At 40.9% G+C, this 18,097-nt stretch overlaps 1 protein-coding gene across 1 annotated transcript in view; it reads left to right on the forward strand.

Moving 5' to 3' along the window:
* The window catches only part of usp14 (ubiquitin specific peptidase 14 (tRNA-guanine transglycosylase)), a 56,800-nt gene extending 38,703 nt beyond the window's left edge, over positions 1 to 18,097 (forward strand). Inside the window, exons 14-16 of the mRNA XM_059979885.1 lie at positions 664 to 730; positions 16,897 to 17,004; positions 17,348 to 18,097. Coding sequence (XP_059835868.1) covers positions 664 to 730; positions 16,897 to 17,004; positions 17,348 to 17,499 — 327 coding nt within the window. The 3' untranslated portion in view covers positions 17,500 to 18,097. The remainder of the gene's footprint in view (positions 1 to 663; positions 731 to 16,896; positions 17,005 to 17,347) is intronic.

Here is an 18,097-nt window from a genome sequence, read left to right on the forward strand (position 1 = left end):
GAAGGAGAACGCCGTCTACCATTTTAAGTCGGATCGCAACGCTGTCCACCATTTTAAGTTGTTGCCGTTGACACTGTGTTGAGTGTGTAACTTTGTATTTGGCTTAAATTTTTCTTAGCAATCTTCACCCCTCCACCCCCTTTCCTGGTCGGCTGGTGGCGCAGTAAGATCAGCGCCGGGCTCAAGAACGGAGGTTCCCGAGTTCAATCCAGTGACAGACCACTCCCGAGCATGCACTCCATCCGTGCCAGGTTGATGTCGAGCTTGCAACTCGACCTCGTAAGAAAAAAACTGGCACCTCCAGTTTAAATTCCTACGCAGAATATTGTGGAGGTTCAAATATCCAAACCCAGCACAGCCCCCACTTGTCCCATTTAACCTGTCTCAGTGTGGTGGACTTTAGACCTTGGGAATTCAGTGCGGTGGTCCTTAGGACCCCGCGGAGCTTGGGACCCGCCGCCCGCAGTGTTTCTGTTCTGTTGACAGGAAGTGATCATGATCAAAAATAAAGTAGAAATAATAGTGTTTGGGAAGAGGTGACACATCATCGGTCATTGGAAAAGCGTTAGGCGACAGTCGGTGAAAGATTGGAACAATTTTAATGGACAAAATGAGAATAATGGAGCTTTCATGCTTTCATTACCTGTTCCTTTGTATTATTAGATTGGAAGTAAAAATGGAAGCGGAGAGCCAAAAGAAATCAAGTATGAGCCATTTTATTTTCCTAATGGTAAGTGAGTGATTTGTATTTTGTTACTTTGTTTTGAATGTGAGGTTTTTCGATAGTCTGCTGGTGAGTGTCATGTAAAGTGCTTGATAATTACTGAAGTTGAAAGCATTTGTTTCCAGCACATTGTAGCTGCAGTGTAATGAAGCAAAAGATGTGCAGCAGCAACTTGCTAAGGGCCTTTCCAGGAAAATCCCAAACCCTTGCTTTCTGTTGTAGTGATGAGCAGGAGATGACCAGGACCACAACCAGTTGCAATGACAACAAATTTGTGTATCAAAATAAGTAATAGCTTATCCATAATGAAATATGAGATTCAGGATCTGATGCACATGTAAATCCTTTTAACGAAATGTGTTACTCATATGCTCTGACAAGTATGACCAATAAATCTGTGCCACTGGCAGGAAAATTGTATTTGCTAGTCTCTATAAAAATTGTTTAGGCCATCTTCAATAAGCAACACGCATCTTGGGTCAGTATGATTCGGGTTCAATCAAACAGGAAAATTGGAATGTTCCAAAGAGGAAACAAAAATTATGGTGAATGTTGTGAATATTGTTCCATGCAAAATTATCATTTGCCAAAAAATAACAGACATTACACCAGCATAAAATTAAAGTGGAAGCATATTTACATATATTTCATCTTTAACAAGCAGTTAATAGAATCAAAAGAAAAAGGGCTCATTACAGTTAAATCAGTCTAAATGTGCAAATAAACACTGGAGCTAGTTTCTGAAGTAGTTAGGTGGTTTTCTTTAATTATTCAGAACCCATGCTGACACAACATTCCTAAGCTGAGCAAATGGCTCCTTAGCTTAACAGAAACCACAATACTAGTCTATGAAGCTTAATTAGCATAGCACACTGCACTTTGCAGAAAAGCTGCTGAAATAAATAAAATACCTAGCAGTGGAGCAGGAGGAATACAATAAAACATGTTCTTTTGCAGGGCATTACACAAGTTTTAGTGTCACTCTCAGTAATGAGAGTGCAAAACCTCAGTGTGCCAGAGGACGCAGGTTTCCTTCTCATGCAATTTGTTATCTATCATGTTTGTGGCAAATGAATGGAATTTTAATTGCCTTATTGTTTTAACAGGTTGATGAGTTTGACAAATCATTGCTTTGAACAACATGAAAAAGATATTGGATTGTGGATCATTCTGACTTATTTTGCTTCTTTCTACCCCTTATCATTTAGTATTCTGCAATTGCTGCTCATAGTCCTGTGCCACCTTCATTGTTGCTGTTGTGGGACTTTGTAATGTGAAGATGACATTTTCTTACAGTCTATGGTTCTAGGGTCCTAAAAATTGCATGTTCTTGAAATATAACATAATTTGGCAGTATTTGTTAGTGTCCAGTACTGAAATTTTTAAGAATATTCATCTAGTGGTATCAAGATAAATTGACTATCACTGCCATTGAATGGTCTTTTTGCCTTTTAACATAGAACAGTATACCTCAGGAGCAGGCCCTTCAGTCCATAGTGTTGTGCCAAACTAATTACATTAGTAATCAAATGGCTGACTAAACAAATCTCTTCTGCCCACACAGTGCTCATTTCCTTCTATTTTCTTCACATTTATATGCCTATTGAAACATCCTTTAAAAGCCTCTAATATTTCTGCCTCAACTGTGCCGCAGGCAGCTCCTTCCAGACACCTACCACTCTGTGTGTGTGTGTATATATAAGAAAAAATTGTCCTACATATCTCCTTCGAAATTACCCCTTTTCACCTTAAATGCGTGTCCTTTGGTATTAGACATTTCAACCCTTGGGAGAAGCTATTGTTATGTACCCTGTAACTGGGTCACTTACCAGCAAAGATAGAGAGGTCTGTTGAAGTCTGATGGTACTATTTTTAACAATATTTATTGATAAAAATACACAAAAATATCAATGCAAACATACAGATAATATACGTCGTCAATACTAAATCTAAAAGCGCGGGTATAATAATAATAAGAAATAGCTCTCTCGTTGTCTAGGGGATAATGTATTGTCCGATGGAAATATAAAAGTCACTCAAGTTCATTCAAGCTGCAGCTTTTGGTTGGAGAGAAAGACAGATGTTTAACTTGCCCATTCTTTTTATGATGTCAATCCTTCGAGAGTCGTTGGGGGCTGATTTCCCCTTTGTTGTTAGCTAGAGCCGTTCTCCTGTGGCAAGGCCCACCATTTCCGAGGCAAATGGAAAAGGACACACGTGGCTTTTCACCAGCTTTTGCTATTACGCTGTTACAGGATTTCGAGCGTTTCTTCTGGTGCATCAGAGGGGCTGTTCCCACAGACCCTCTTTTATCCCCACTTACGGGGTCTCAGATGTCAATCAGGTTGGGGAGTATGCCATCCCCCAACCAGCCCACGTTGCCTGATTCCTTGAGGGCATGGATGAATAGCACAGCGCTCAATACACAATTCCATCTCCAAGAGACAATAGCCGCGATCAATGGTTCCGCCTTTCGGAGGCCAGGACACATTCCAAACTCTTTGTGGATTCTGCATGTCTTTCTCTCATTTCCTGGGTCTCCTGACCTGACTTAATAGCAATCTTGCAATTCTCAAAAAGGAGGGGCGGGGGGGAGCACAGGCGTAACACTATTATCTATCTACTCTTACAATCTCATAACTTTATAAACTATAAGATCTCCAGTCTACACCATTCCAGAGAAAACAACCCAGGTTTGTCCAACATCTCCAACACCTTTGAAGATGTAACAAAACATGTAGATGAAGGTAGAGCAGTGGATGTACTGTATGTGGGTTTCAATAAGGCATTTGATAAGGTTTCCCATGCAAGTCTTATTCAGAAAATCAGGAGGCATGGGATTAAAGGAGACCTCGCTTTGTGGATCTAGAATTGGCTTGCCCACGGAAGGCAAAAGATGGTTTGTATTCTGCATGGAGGTCGTTGACTAGTGGTGTTACGCAGTGATCTGTTCTGAGACCCCTCCTCTTTGTGATTTTTTTTTAATCACTGACCTGAATGAAGGAGGAGGAGGGTCGGTTCGTAAGCTTGCTAATGACACAAAGGTTGGGGATGTTGTAGATAGTCTGGAGGGTTATCGGAGGTTACATGGGGCATTGATAGGATGCAGAACTGAGCTGAGAAGTGGCAGATGGCATTCAACCGAGATAAGTGTGAAGTTGATCATTTTTGTAGGTCAAATTTGAAGACAGAATATTGTATTAATGATAAGACTCTTGGCATTGTGGAGGATCAGAGATCTTGGGGTCTGTGTCCACAGGACACTCAAAGCTGCTGTACGGGTTGACAGTGTGTTAAGGCATATGGTGTTTTGGCATTCATCAATCATGGGATTGAGTTCAAGAGCTATGAGGTTACAGCTAAATAAGACCTTGGTCAGACCCCATTTGGAGTACTGTGTTCAGTTCTGGTCACCTCACTACAGGAAGGATGTGGATACCATAGAGAGAGTGCAGAGGAGAATTACAAGGACATTGCCTAGATCGGAGAGCGTGCCTTATGAAAAAGGTTGAGTGAACTTGGCTTTTTCTCCTTGGAGCGACGGAAGTTGAGAGGTGACTTGATAGAGAGAGGTATAAGATGATTAGAGGCACTGATCTTGTGAATAGCCAGAGGCTTTTTCCCAAGGCTGAAATGGCTAACACAAGGAGGCATCATTTTAAGGTGCTTGGAAGTAGGTACAGAGGGGATGTCGAGTAAGTTTTTCTCACAGAGAGTAGTGGGTGTGTAGAATGCACTGCCAGCAATGGTGGTGGAGGCGGTTACAGTAGGGTCTTTTAAGACACTCTTAGACGGGTGCATGGAGCTGAGAAAAGTAGAGGGCTATGTGGTAGGGTAATTCTGGGCCATTTCTAGAGTAGCTTACATGGTCAGCACAGTGTTGTGGGCTGAAGGGCCTGTAATGTACAGTGGATTTTGTGTGTTCTATCAAAATGCAAATAAACTAAGAAAGAAAAGATGAAATATGAGAGCAATTAGCCAATAATATAAAGCAAGAAACCAAAAGTTTTCTCAGTTTATATCAAGAGTAAAAGGGAGCTGAGAGTTCATAATGGACCACTGGAAAATGATGCTGGTGAAATGGGAAAAAAAAATGGCAGATGAACTTAATGAGTACTTTGCTCATTCAGTTAACTTAATGAGTCATCAATGTGAAAGACACTAGCAGTGTGCCAGAGATCCATGAGTGTCAGGGAATGGGTGTAAGTGCCATTGCTATGACAAAGAAAAAAAATGAAGGCAATCTTAAAGGTCTTAAGATGGATAAGTCACTTGGAGCAGGTGGACTACATCCCAGAGTCCTGAGAGAGGTTGCTGCAGAGAATAACTGATGCATTGGTCATTATCTTTCAAGAAGCACTTTATTCTGACGTTGACCTGGAGGACCAGAAGATTGCACTTTCGGGGTACTTGGAGGCCTGAACACCTCCCTCTGCAACTGGATCTTAGACTTCTTGACTGGGAGACGTCAGTCAGTCCAGATTGGGAGCAGCATCTCCAACACCATCACACTGAGCACGGGGACTCCCCAGGGCTGTGTGCTCAGTCCACTGCTGTTCACTCTGCTGACCTACAACTGTGCTGCGACACACAGCTCGAACCACATCATCAAGTTCGTCGATGATACGACCATGGTGGGTCTCATCAGCAAGAATGACGAGTCAGCTTGCAGAGAGGTGGTGCAGCAGCTAACGGACTGGTGAAGAGCCAACAACTTGTCTCTTAATGTGAACAAAATATTAGTGATGGTTGTTGACTTCAGGAGGGCACAGTGCGACCACTCCCCGCTGAACATCGACGGCTCCTCGGTAGGGATCGTTAAGAGCACCAAATTTCTTGGTGTTCACCTGGCGGAGAATCTCACCTGGTCCCTCAACACCAGCTCCATAGCAAAGAAAGCCCAGCAGCATCTCTACTTTCTGTGAAGGCTGAGGAAAGTCTATCTCCCACCCCTCATCCTCATCACATTCTACAGGGGTTGTATTGAGAGCATCCTGAGCAGCTGCATCACTGCCTGGTTCGGAAATTGCACCATCTCGGATTGCAAGACCCTGCAGTGGATAGTGAGGTCAGCTGAAAAGATCATTGGGGTCTCTCTTCCTGCCATCATGGACATTTACACTACACGCTGCATCTGCAAAGGAAACAGCATTATGAAGGACCCCATGCACTCCTCATACAATCTCTTCTCTCTCTTGCCGTCTGGGAAAAGGCTCCGAAGCATTCAGGCTCTCACGACCAGACTATGTAACAGTTTCTTCCCCCCAAGCTATCAGACTCCTCAATAACCAGATCCTGGACTGACACCTTGCCCTGTTCTGTTTATTATTTATTGTAATGCTTGCACTGTTTTTGTGCACTTTACGCAGTCCTGTGTTGGTCTGTAGTCTAGTGTAGCTTTCTCTGTGTTGTTTTTTTACGTAGTTCAGACTAGTTTTTGTACTGTGTCACATAACACCATGGTTTTGAAAAACGTCGTCTCATTTTTACGATGTACTGTACCATCAGTTATGGTCAAAATGACAATAAAGGTGACTTGACTAATGATAAAATAAGTCAATGTCAGCATGGTTTCTGTAAAGGGAAATCTTGCTTTATAAATCTGTGAGAGCTCTTCGAGGAAGCAACAAGCAAAGTGGACAGAGGAGAGACAGTGAATGTCATTTACTTGGATTTTCAGAAGACATTTCATAAGGTGCCACATGTATGCTGCTTAACAAGATAAAATCTTATGATGTTACAAGAAAGATACTGGCATGGATAACGGAATGACTGACAGGCAGGAGGCAGCAAGTGGGAATAAAGGGGGCCTTTTCTAGTTGTCTGCCAGTGACTAGTGGTGTTCCTCAGGGGTCAGTATTGAGACTTCTCCTTTTCATATTGTTTGTCAATGATTGGATAACGGAATTGATGGCTTTGTGACAAAGTTTGCAGATGACACGAAGATAGGTGGAGGGGTACGTAGTGCTGAGGAAGCAATGTGATTGCAGCAGGACTCAGACAAATTGGAAGAATGAGCAAAAAAGTGGCAAATGCAATACAGTGTTGGGAAATGTATGATGATGCATTTTGGTGAAAGGAACAATAGTGTAAAATAGTAACAAAATGGAGAGAAGGTTTAAACAGAAGTGCAGAGGAATTTAAGAGTCCTCGTGCAAGACAGTTTGCAGATTGAGTCTGTGGTAAAGAAGGCAAGTGCAATGTTTGGCATTTATTTCAAGGGGAATAGAATATAAAAGCAAGGAGATAATGCTGAGTCTTTATGTCAGGCTGCACTTGGTCAACAGTCTTGGGCCCATCTCCCAGAAAGGATGTGGTGTCATTGGAGAGAGTCCAGAGGAGATTCACTAGGATGTCTGTGGGAATGAAGGGGTTAACATACGAGGAGCAGTTTGCAGCTTTGGACCTGTATTTACTGGAATTTAGAAGAATGCATGGGGAGGAACTCATTGAAACTTTCCAAATGTTGAAAGGACTATATGGGATTGATGTGGAGAGGAAGTTTCCCATAGTGGGGCTGTCCAGAACTCAAGGGAACTCCCTCAAAATTGATGGGTGACCTTTTAGAACAGAGGTAAGGAAGAATTTTTTTTAGCCAGAGGGTAGTGGAATGCTCTGCCACAAACTGCGGTGGAGGCAGAAGTTGATAGTTTCCTGATCAGTCAGGGCACCAAAGGATATGACAAGAAGGCAACTGTATGAGGTTGAGTGAGATCCAAGATCAGTCATGATGGAATAGTGGAGTAGACTCAATGGGCTCAATAGCCTAATTCTGCTCCTATGTCTTATGGTCATACCTTGATATAGCAGGTGCACTCTAATCCAGGCAACATCCTAGTAAATTTCTGCACCATCTCTAAAACCTCGCCAACCTTCCTATAATGGGGCGACTAGAACTGTATGGAATATTCCAGATGTGGTCTAACTAGAGTTTTTTTAAAGCTTCCTGATGTTTGAACCCAATGCCTCAACTAAAATAAGCAAGCTTGCCATTTACTTCCTTCACCACCTATCAACCTGTATAGCCACTTTCAGGGACCTTAAACTGGGACTCCAAGATCCCTCTGCTTATCAACACTGTTAAGGATCTTGCCATGACAAATTGTCTCTTCATGTTTGAGCTACCAATGTACAACACTTCATATACACAGAGATATTTGTTAAGGCCTCAGCAATCGCTTCTCTGAATTGTTACGAACCCCGTAACTGGGTCACTTACCAGCAAAGATAGAGAGGCCCGCTGAAGTCTGATGGTACTATTTTTAAAAGTCTTTATTTATAAAGGGGCACAAAAATAAGATTAATACAGCCATTCAGATAAAATACTCAATCTAAAAACGCGGGTATACTAATAATCATCAATTAAGCAATAGCTCTATCGTTTGTCTAGGGGATATTGTATGGTCCGATGGAAAGATAAAAGTCACTGTCCTTTCAAGCTGCAGCTATTTGGGTTTAAGAGAGACGGTTTTAAATTTGCCCGGGTCTTTTATGAGGCCAATCCGTTGCGTTGGGGGAGTTGGTTCCCTGTTGTTAGTTTCCAAGTTGTTTTCCGTGTTACCAGCCACCAGCCCCCAGGCAAGGGAACTGAACGCACGTGGCTTCCTTCAAATGGCTCCCCGCTATTACGGGATCGCTAGCATTTCTTCTGGTGCGTCTGAGGGGCTGTCCCTACAGCCCCCCCCCCCCCTTTTATCTTAACTCGCCGGGTAGTAGATGTCAGTCAGGTTGCGGTGATGTAATCTCTCTTTCAACCAGCCCACTTTGCCCGAGGGCTTGCACGTAGCATAGTCCCCAATCCACAAATGTTGTCTCCAGGAGACAATGGCTATGTCTCTCTCATTTCCTGGGTCCTCTGAGCCAACCCAATAATGCTCTTGCGATTCTCACAAAGGAGGGGGCTCCCCCGCCCCTTTGGCCCCTCAGAGCTGTGGTACATTCATAACACAATAACCTGGAATATATCCCATTAGGCCATAGGGCTTAGCTGCCAAGACCCAACACTACCTTCTCCTTTACCTCAGTACATTCAGCACTGATCTCCTTATCCTCCACGTCCTCCTTGGTTAGCACTGATGTAATATACTTATTAAGGACCTTGCTATATTCTCTGCATCCAAACAAGTGCTCTTCCCCCTTTATCCTTGAGTGGTCCTACCTTCTCCCTCGTTAATCCTCTTGCTCTTGATGTATGTATAAAATACCTTGGGATTCAGTTTAATCCTATTTCCCCAGGACTTTTCATGGTCCCTCCTGTCTTTCCTAATTCCCTTATTCTTCACTGACTTTATAATTCTCAATGGCATCCTAAGCTTTACATACTTTTTTGTTTGACTAACTCCATCATTTCTCTCAACATCCTCATACCTTAGAAACATAGAAAACCTGCAGCGCAATACAGGCCCTTCGGCCCACAAAGTTGTGCCAAACATGTCCCTACCTTAGAAATTACTAGGCTTACCCATAGCCCTCTACTTTTCTAAGCACCACGTACCTCTCCAAAGGTCTCTTAAAAGACCTTATAGTATCCGCCTCCTCTATCATTGCTGGCAGCTCATTTTGTGCACTCACCACTCTCTGCATTAAAAAAACCCAACTTACCCTGATATCTCCTCTGTACTTACTCTCCAGCACCTTAAACCTGTGTCCTCCTGTGGTAACCATTTCAGCCCTGGAAAAAAGCCTCTCACAGGATCAGTGCCTCTCATCATCTTATACACCTCTATCAGGTCACCTCTCATCGTCCTTTGCTCCGAGGAGAAAAGGTTGAGTTCATTCAACCTGTTTTCATAAGGCATGCTTCCCAATCCAGGCAACATCCTTGTAAATCTCTGCACCCTTTCTATGGTTTCCACATCTTCCCTGTAGTGAGGCGACCAGAACTTAGCACAGTACTCCAAGTGGGGTCTGACCAGGGTCCTATATACAGGTATTTCTCCCCCCCCCCCCCCTTACAAAGGTAGAGCGTTCCTATGCAACCTCTCTTAAGCCGAAATGGTGTAAAGCGAACAACCATTAATTTATATGGGAAAAATTATCATAAAAGTGAAAATCCTCTTAGTAATGTGAAAACAGGTTACTAATGTAGGTCTTCTGTAAAAGCGAACATTCATAAAGCGGGGGACATCTGTAGCTGCAACCTTGCCATCCATGTCCTTCCTTCCTTACTGGAACATAACAGTCCAGTACACTGTGTAGTTGGTACTTAAACATTTTCCACATCTGATGTGGATTTTCCCAAAAACAGCTGTTTCCAATTGACTCTTTCTAGTTCTTGTCTAATGCTTTTGTAACTTGCCCTACTGTCATTTAATACTTCTCCGCAAGTCCATGCTTATCCTTAGCTATGCCTATCTTAAAACTTCAGGAGTTGTGGTCACTGTTCCCCTAACTGTTCACCCACTGAAAGGTCTGTCACCTGGCCAGACTCAAGAACCCTCTTTTAGTGGACTATCTACATATTGATTTTAGAAACGCTTCTGGATACGTGTAACAAATTCTGCCCCATCTAAACCTCGCACTCAGAAAATCCCAGTTTTTCTGAAGGAAGTTGAAGTCCCCAGTGACAACAACCCTATTGTTTTTACACCTTAATCTGTTCTGTTCCTCAAATGTGTCCTGCTGGCTATTGGGAAGTTTGTAGTACAATCCCAATAGAAAACACTTTTAGAAGAAGTTGTAATGTGGAAGTGCTTTTGGCAAATTAGATAATGTGCTGTTTTATAAATAGAAAGCAGCATCAGAACAGTCAATACATTGACAAAGAATACCTAAGTTACAACATAATTGTGACGGAATGCAACATAAATTGGAAGAACAAACACAAGAATCTAGTTGAAAGAATCTGAATGAACAGCAAGAACTCAACAGATCAAGAAGTATTGTGGAGGGGCAAAGAATTTGTCAAGATAATTTGAAATATTTATTTGTTATGAATATTTCAGAGGGTAGAAAGTAGTTGAACAATTTAAAATAAATATAAGGTGAAAAAGTTTTCAATATAGAAATAAGATCTGCAACTAAAGACTTTAGACTTGAAAGTGATTTTCACGAGCCTGAAATAGTGCTTTTTTTAAGCTCTAGAACAGAAACAGCAGTCAATAATAGTTACTAAATTTGTGAAGCTCATAATCATCTTGTCCATTTTGGAGATGAGGCTGACAAACAAAAGGACATGTCCACAGTACTGGGGACAGGAGCTAGTAAAATTAGTCTGTTGTGAAAATATTCACTGGGTGGCATTGTGTAATGGACAAGTGTCTCAACATGTTATATTCACAAAGGTGTTTCTATAAATGTTTACATAACAAATTTGCACTCTAGTTGTTGCTTCTGAAGTATTATTCATGAACGATGAGTAGCTGTGTTTAGGGACTAAATTTGCAACATTTATGTGACACCTGCTAGTCCGTTGGCCACAATGTTGTGAAGTACTTCAAATTACAAGCACATTGTTGTTTTTGAACTGAAACTGCAAATAGTTGCCAATACCGAAGGGCATTGTTTAAGCTGAGTAGAGAAAAGTTCAAGGGAGGATGTCAAAGGTACATTATTTTTGTACAGTGTAAGCCAGGTGCCTGGATCACACTATTGGAATGGTATTTGAGACTGATACAATAGGAGCATTTAAAGACTTAGATAGGCATATGGATGTAAGGAAAACAAATGATTTTGACTGTTTAGGGGGGAAGGATTAGATTGATCATGGAATAGGTTTATACTAGTTGCCACAACATCACAAAATGATTCTGAACTCAAATAATGTAGTCTATGTCAACTTGCTAACTTATTGCACTGAAGAATGTTTTCTTTTCACTGGATCTGTTGCTTAGCCAATCCTCTGCCTACTCTAACAGCCTTTCTACTAGTAAAAGCAGCTTCTCTCCATTTACTATTTAAAGAAAACCAGACTTAGATCTTTGTACCTAAATCTTTTGTCGTGCTGCTTTGTTTGAAGCACCTCTCCAGTCTCTTGTATATTCCAGTAAATGTCTCTCCAAAGTGTCGTGCCTGGAATGAGACCCAGTATATCAACAGAGATCCATCCAGCATTTTGCACTGTGAAAGCAATATCTGTTCTTCCATTTCTCTGCTGTTCTTTTTAAACCTAAAGAATTCACTGGACTTTTTAGAAACTATTGTTACTTACTAAGAACATAAGAAATAGGAGTTGAGCCTGCTCTGCCGTTCAATAAAATGATGGCTCAGTTTCTCCAATCTTCCTTTTACCTCATACCCCTCAATTCCCCTACTAGACAAAAAATCTATCTAACTTTGTCTTAAATACGTTCAATGAGTTAGCCTCTACTGCTTCTTGAGCAGAGAATTCCACAGTTCCACTATTCTTTGGGGAAAAGCAGTACCTCCTAAATCTACTCCCCCAAATCGTGAGGCTATGTTCCCTAGTTCTAGGTTCATCTGCCAGTAGAGCAACTTATCTTTTCATAATTTTGTATGTTTCTATTTGATCCCTTCTCATTCTTCTGAATTCCATCAACTATTGTCTCAGGCAGTTACTTGTCAGCTTTTCAAGCTTTGGATTCATAAAACCTGTTCCTGCACCTCAAAAAGCATCACAGTTCTGATCTCTAGACATAAAGGGTATTATTTTCATGGAGGGAATACAAAACAAGTCACTGGATTGATTCTTGAAATGTAAATGTGGTAAGCAGTGAAAACGCATGGTTATAGACTACAAGGACAGAATATAAATCAGTGAAAGCAGAGGGTTATGTTCAGAGAGTGATGAGTAAGAAAGATGGAATTTTCAGATTCCCAAGTAGAGCCATGGAATTTAATCTCATTTGGCAGGATGATGGGAACCAGAGTGATAGGGCTGAAGATGGGGTAGTTGGTTTACAAACAGAGGAAATGCGTAGTGAGACTACTAGCAAGGATAGGCTGATGATAGGGCAGATTTGCAGTCAACAGGATGATTTGCAATGTAAAAGGGGGGGGTCAAAGCTGAAAAGGGTGATGAATGCATTATATTTGAGTGCACACTTTATACGGAATAAAGTAGATGAACTTGTAGCACAGTTAGAGATTGGCAGGTATGGAATTGTGGACTGAGTTGTGGCTGAAAGAAAATTATAGCTGGGAGATTAACATCCAAGGATGCACATTGTATTGAAAGGACAGGCAGGTAGGCAATGTGGGTGGGCTTTGTTGGTTTTTAAAAAAATGAAAGCAAATCATTAGAAAGAAGTGACATAGGATCAGACGATGTAGAATCCTTGTGCAAGGGTTTTTACCCTTTTTACTCCCTGGTGGGAGTTGTATACAGGCCCCTAAACAGCAGCCAGGATATGGACTATAAATTATAACAAGAGATAGAAATGGGCAAAAGGGCAATGTTACGATTTCATTATGCAGATAGATTGAGAAAAATAGGTCGGTGCTGAATCCCCCAGGTGGGAATTTGTAGAATGCCTATGAGAAGGCTTTTTAGAGCAGCTTGTGGTTGAGCAGCTAGGAGATCAGCTATTTAAGATTGGCTGTTTTGCAATGAACTGGAATTGATTAGAGAACTTAAGGGGCAGTAATCATAATATATGCTGAGGAATCAGTATTACAGTGGAGTAAAGGGAATTGCAGAGGGATGAGAGAGGAGTTAGCTTCAGTTGATTGGAAGGGGACACTAGCAGGGATGATGTCAGAGCAGCAAGGTCTGGAATTTCTAGGTGCAATTTGGAAGGTGCAGGATACATATGTAATGCCTTGGTTCATATTTTTACTGTTATGCTGTATTTCATCTTGTGCTGTTCATGATTTCATTTTAGCAGTGCTGTGAAAGCTGCTTGTTTTTAGCCTGTGTTTGGGTTATTGCTGAAGATAGATGAGGAGAAATGTTTGCCATCCAATTAGGATGGTTGAATTGAAAGGGAGGTTTCTCTGGTGAAGGACACTAATGTTGGGTTTGGGGTTTTATTTTGTTTGAGAGGAGATGGAGAGGGAAGATGCTGGGGAGAACCAGTTGCAGCATACATTCCGGTGGGAGATACGTTTGTTCAAGATGGATTGCGAGCGGTGTTTGGAAGGTGGTGTGTGCTTTCATGTTGACCGAGGGCCCAGCGTGTGAAAGACAGAGAAGTTCAAGATGAGCTCCAACTTGTGCACATTTGACTGTTTAATTAGAATGGGCCCTTTTTGTTATTCTTTACTAACCCTTTAGTTAAGTTTCATAAACATAATTCCTTTAATCGTATGCAGTCTGTTATTTTGTGGCATTAATTTGCATCAGGGTAGCAAATGATACAGCATCCACACAAACCAGGGTTTGGGGTGGGATCAAGCACGCCTCAATCTCAGGAGTTTGGCGGGACCATTGGTTATCTTCCCTAAACTTGTGCAGCCATGGAAACCAGGGTGTTTCACATATATGCCAAGGGAGAAGTATTCTAATGGTAGGATGATATAACTATGGCAGACAAAAGAAGGTAAAGCCAACATAAAAGCCAAAAGAGAGGGCATATAGTAGAGCAAAACTTAGTGGGAAGTTAATGGATTGGGAAGCTTTTTAAAAACTTACAAAAAGTCATAAAGATAGAAAAAGATGGAATACGAAGGTAAGCTAGCCAATAATATCAGTACCAAGTGAATGATTCTGGGAATGAAGGGATTACCATTTGAAAACCAATTGATGGCTCTGGGCCTGTACTCACTGGAATTCATAAGAATGAGGAGCGAATCTCTTTGAAACCTATCGAATGTTGAAAGGCCTCGACAGAGTGGATGTGGAGTGTATCCTATGGTGGTAGAGCCCAGGACCAGAGGGCACAGCTTCAGAATAAAGGAATGTCCATTTAGAACAGAGATGAGGAGGGATTTCTTTCACCAGAGAGTGGTGAATCTACAGAATTCATTGCCACAGACAGCTGTGGAACCCAAGTCACTGGGTAGATTTAAGGCAGAGATTGATAGATTATTGACTAGTCATTACATGAAGGTCAGGAGATTGGGGCTGAGAGGGAACTGGATCAGCAATGATGAAATGGCAGAGCAGAATTGATTGGCCAAATGCCCTAATTCTGTATATATATCTTATAGTCTCACTGAATTTATATTGAGTGTTTACAAAACATTGGTGAGATCATAACTGGATTGTTGTGTCCAATTCTCTTCACTGCTGTTCAGGAGGAAAGTTCCAAATGAAGACACAGTAAAGATTCACTGGAAAGTTCCAAGGATGAGAAATTCTGACTGTATTGTTAGAATTAAGATTGTAGAGTGGTGTTTAGGGTGTATAGGTTAATAGGAGATCATTTTGCAGTTGAAGAATTCTATTTTGTATGTTATTCATTTATTTTCTGCTTACTCAAATCTTGTAGGTGTATAAATTATTTTTCAGATTAAAGAAATTGTGGAGTAGTATATGCTGCACTTGATCAATTGGGGGGAAATCATAAGTCTGTTCAAATATGACTTCTGCCATTCAGTAAAATCATGGCTAATTTTTCATCACTTTGTACCACTTTCTTAAACTGATTTTCTAAACATCAATTCTCTTAATGATGGTAAGATTCCATGCTATGATTATTGAATTTTACTGTTGCATCATTAGATATGGGGCACCATCAGGTCCTCTCCAGGTCAAGTGGGCAACCTGTTCACACATGGCAATAGTGCACTGTGGGATGATATCTTGGCACAGGCTGAGAACTGATTATTGAACTAAAAGCAGAGTGGGAATAGGTAAATCATTGTTGAGTTGGCAGGGTGTGACTAGTGGGTTATTGCAGAGATCAGTACTTGTGGTCCAAATTTTCACAATACATTTTGGTTAAGAGGACCAATTGTCATATTTTCAAGTTTGCTACTGATATTAAAGGATGCATTAGAAATACTAGAACTGTTTTCCTTAGAGATGGCTGAGGGAAAATGTTGAAGTGTCAGACAAAGCAGATGGCAGGAGGCTGTTCCTTTTTCTGGAGGAATATGCTGTGCTCAATTCCGCTGGAAAAAGGACCAGCCTCCTACACTCTGCTTTGTCTGGGCACCTCAATATTTTACACATTTCTGTTAAATCTTCCCCCAGCGAGGAGTATGTTTTGAGTGGTGGGGGTCACTGATGATGGATGTTACATTCCTGCAGCAACGCTTCCAGTAGATATGTTCAGTGGTGAGGAGGGCTTTACCTGTCATGGGCAGGACTGTATTCACTACTTTTTGCAGGATTTTCGGTTCAAGGGCATTGGAGTTTACATATCAGGCTGTGATGCAGCCAGTCAATATACTCTCCACCACACATCTGTAAAAGTTTGTCGAAGTCCTAGATGTCATGCTGAGTCTTTAAAAACTCTTAAGTTAGTAGAGGTACTTCCATGCTTCCTTCGTAATTGCACTTTACATGCTGGGCCCAGGACAGGAATAACACCTGGGAATTTGAAGTTGCTGACCCTCTCCACCTCTGCTCCTCCAGTGAGGACTGGCTCATGAACTCTGCTCATGGGCTTCTGAAGTTAATAATCAGCTCCTTAGTCTTGCTGACATGAATAAGAAGTTGTTATGGCACCACTCAGCCAGATTTTCAATCACTGATGCTGATTCTTGACCACCTTTGGTTCAGCATACGACAATGGAGTCGTCAGCAAACTTCTATATGACATTGGAGTTCTGCATAGCCACACAGTCCTAAGTGTAAACCGAGTTGAGCTGGGGTCTAAGCACATAGCCTTGTGGTACATCTATGTGAGTTTGTGTTGGTTCCTCCATGATTTGACGGTCAAAGCTATGATAGAAGGCATTGAGCTCATCTGGAAGTGAAGCCCTGTTATCACCTATGTTACTTGATTTAACTTTATAAGAGGTGATAGTATTTGAGCCATGCCACAACTGTCGAGCATCCTTGATTCAAGTTTAGTCCAGAATTGCCGCTTCACCCGTGAGATGGCTTTCCAGAAATTGTACCTGGACTTTTTGTAATTCTGATCTCCGCTCAAAGCTGTAACCGAGTGTTGATTTATATTTTCTTACTAGCATCTCTCAAACCTGGTTTGAATTGAACAGAAGTACTAAGTTAATGCCTGTTCTCTGCTTGTTATCTTTTCCAAACACTGAATGTAGTTGAGATCAGTAATATAAACATGCATAATATGATCCTGCATAAGAAAAAAATAGTATTGGAATTTAAATTGTTTTTACAACATTGTAATTCTGTTTTGTTCTAACAGATTTGGGCTCAAATAATAGTGGATACTATGAACTAATGGCAGTACTAACACATCAAGGCAGATCAAGTTCTTCTGGTCATTACGTAGCTTGGGTTAGAAGAAAATCAGGTAATTCTCCCTCTTTTTGCATTAACTAGTTATTAGACATTCCTTTTTAGTATTAATTGGAGAAATTCAATATTGCTAACATTTCAGACTAAGTGTAGCCCTTGATAGCCTTTGCTTAGTTTTATTGTTTTTATATCTGTATGTATATTCAATTCTGTAGGTATAACTTGCAGTTATTGCACATTTTGCCTTGTAGCTGTGTTCTGTGCTGAAAGAAGTTTTGAAGTAAACTTAGACATTAGGCAGCAAGAACAGCATGTTAATTGATACTGCAGCAATGTTTGTATCATGTGTTCCTAAATGTTAATGTTTGCAGTTCTCATTTGTATTGATTTGTTTTCAGATGAGTGGATTAAATTTGATGATGATAAAGTCAGCGTAGTGGCACCTGAAGATATTCTAAAGTTGTCTGGTGGTGGCGACTGGCACATAGCCTATGTTCTACTGTATGGGCCCCGTAGACTAGAAGTAATTGAAGATGAAGCCACACAGTGAAATCCAAGTTGAGCACAACTACATTCATTTTCCTTCTCCTGCATGGCTATTACTGTTGTGCAATGCCTTCATTCTCTGTGGCTTACCTTAATTGGAAATGACTGCAAAGGGAAGGTGTTGTCTTAACTGTGATCCTGGTATTGCTTAACATCACCTACCAAACCTTACAAAACAAATCGGGTATTAGTTGAAAAAGACCTGTGGATTTGATCTGTTCTTAATTCTGGTACTTCTCCATGTGGAATAATAAAATTATGTGATCCATAAATCTTGGGTTTATTCCTCCAAATTTCGATTTTTTAGTTAAATGTGGTTATTGATGAGTTGATGTGATATTGCAAAAAAAGATTAATGTCTCATTTGAATGGGGTTTCTCTTAAATGTGCAGTTAAAATTAAAAGTACAATGTAAACTTTGCACTGTAAATTTTACATTGTAAATTAGCTTAATTCTTAAAAGTTGTAGTTTTTCTAATCATTTTGTTGTTGTCCAACCAAAGCTAGTAGTTTGCCTAAAACCACATTTTATTTTATAAATTCATGAACCTTATGATTTGCTAAAACTTTAAAGATTAAAAATAACTTATTTGTTCTTTGAA

This window comes from Hypanus sabinus, chromosome 1 (genome assembly GCF_030144855.1).
Source record: "Hypanus sabinus isolate sHypSab1 chromosome 1, sHypSab1.hap1, whole genome shotgun sequence".
Lineage (NCBI taxonomy): Eukaryota > Metazoa > Chordata > Chondrichthyes > Myliobatiformes > Dasyatidae > Hypanus > Hypanus sabinus.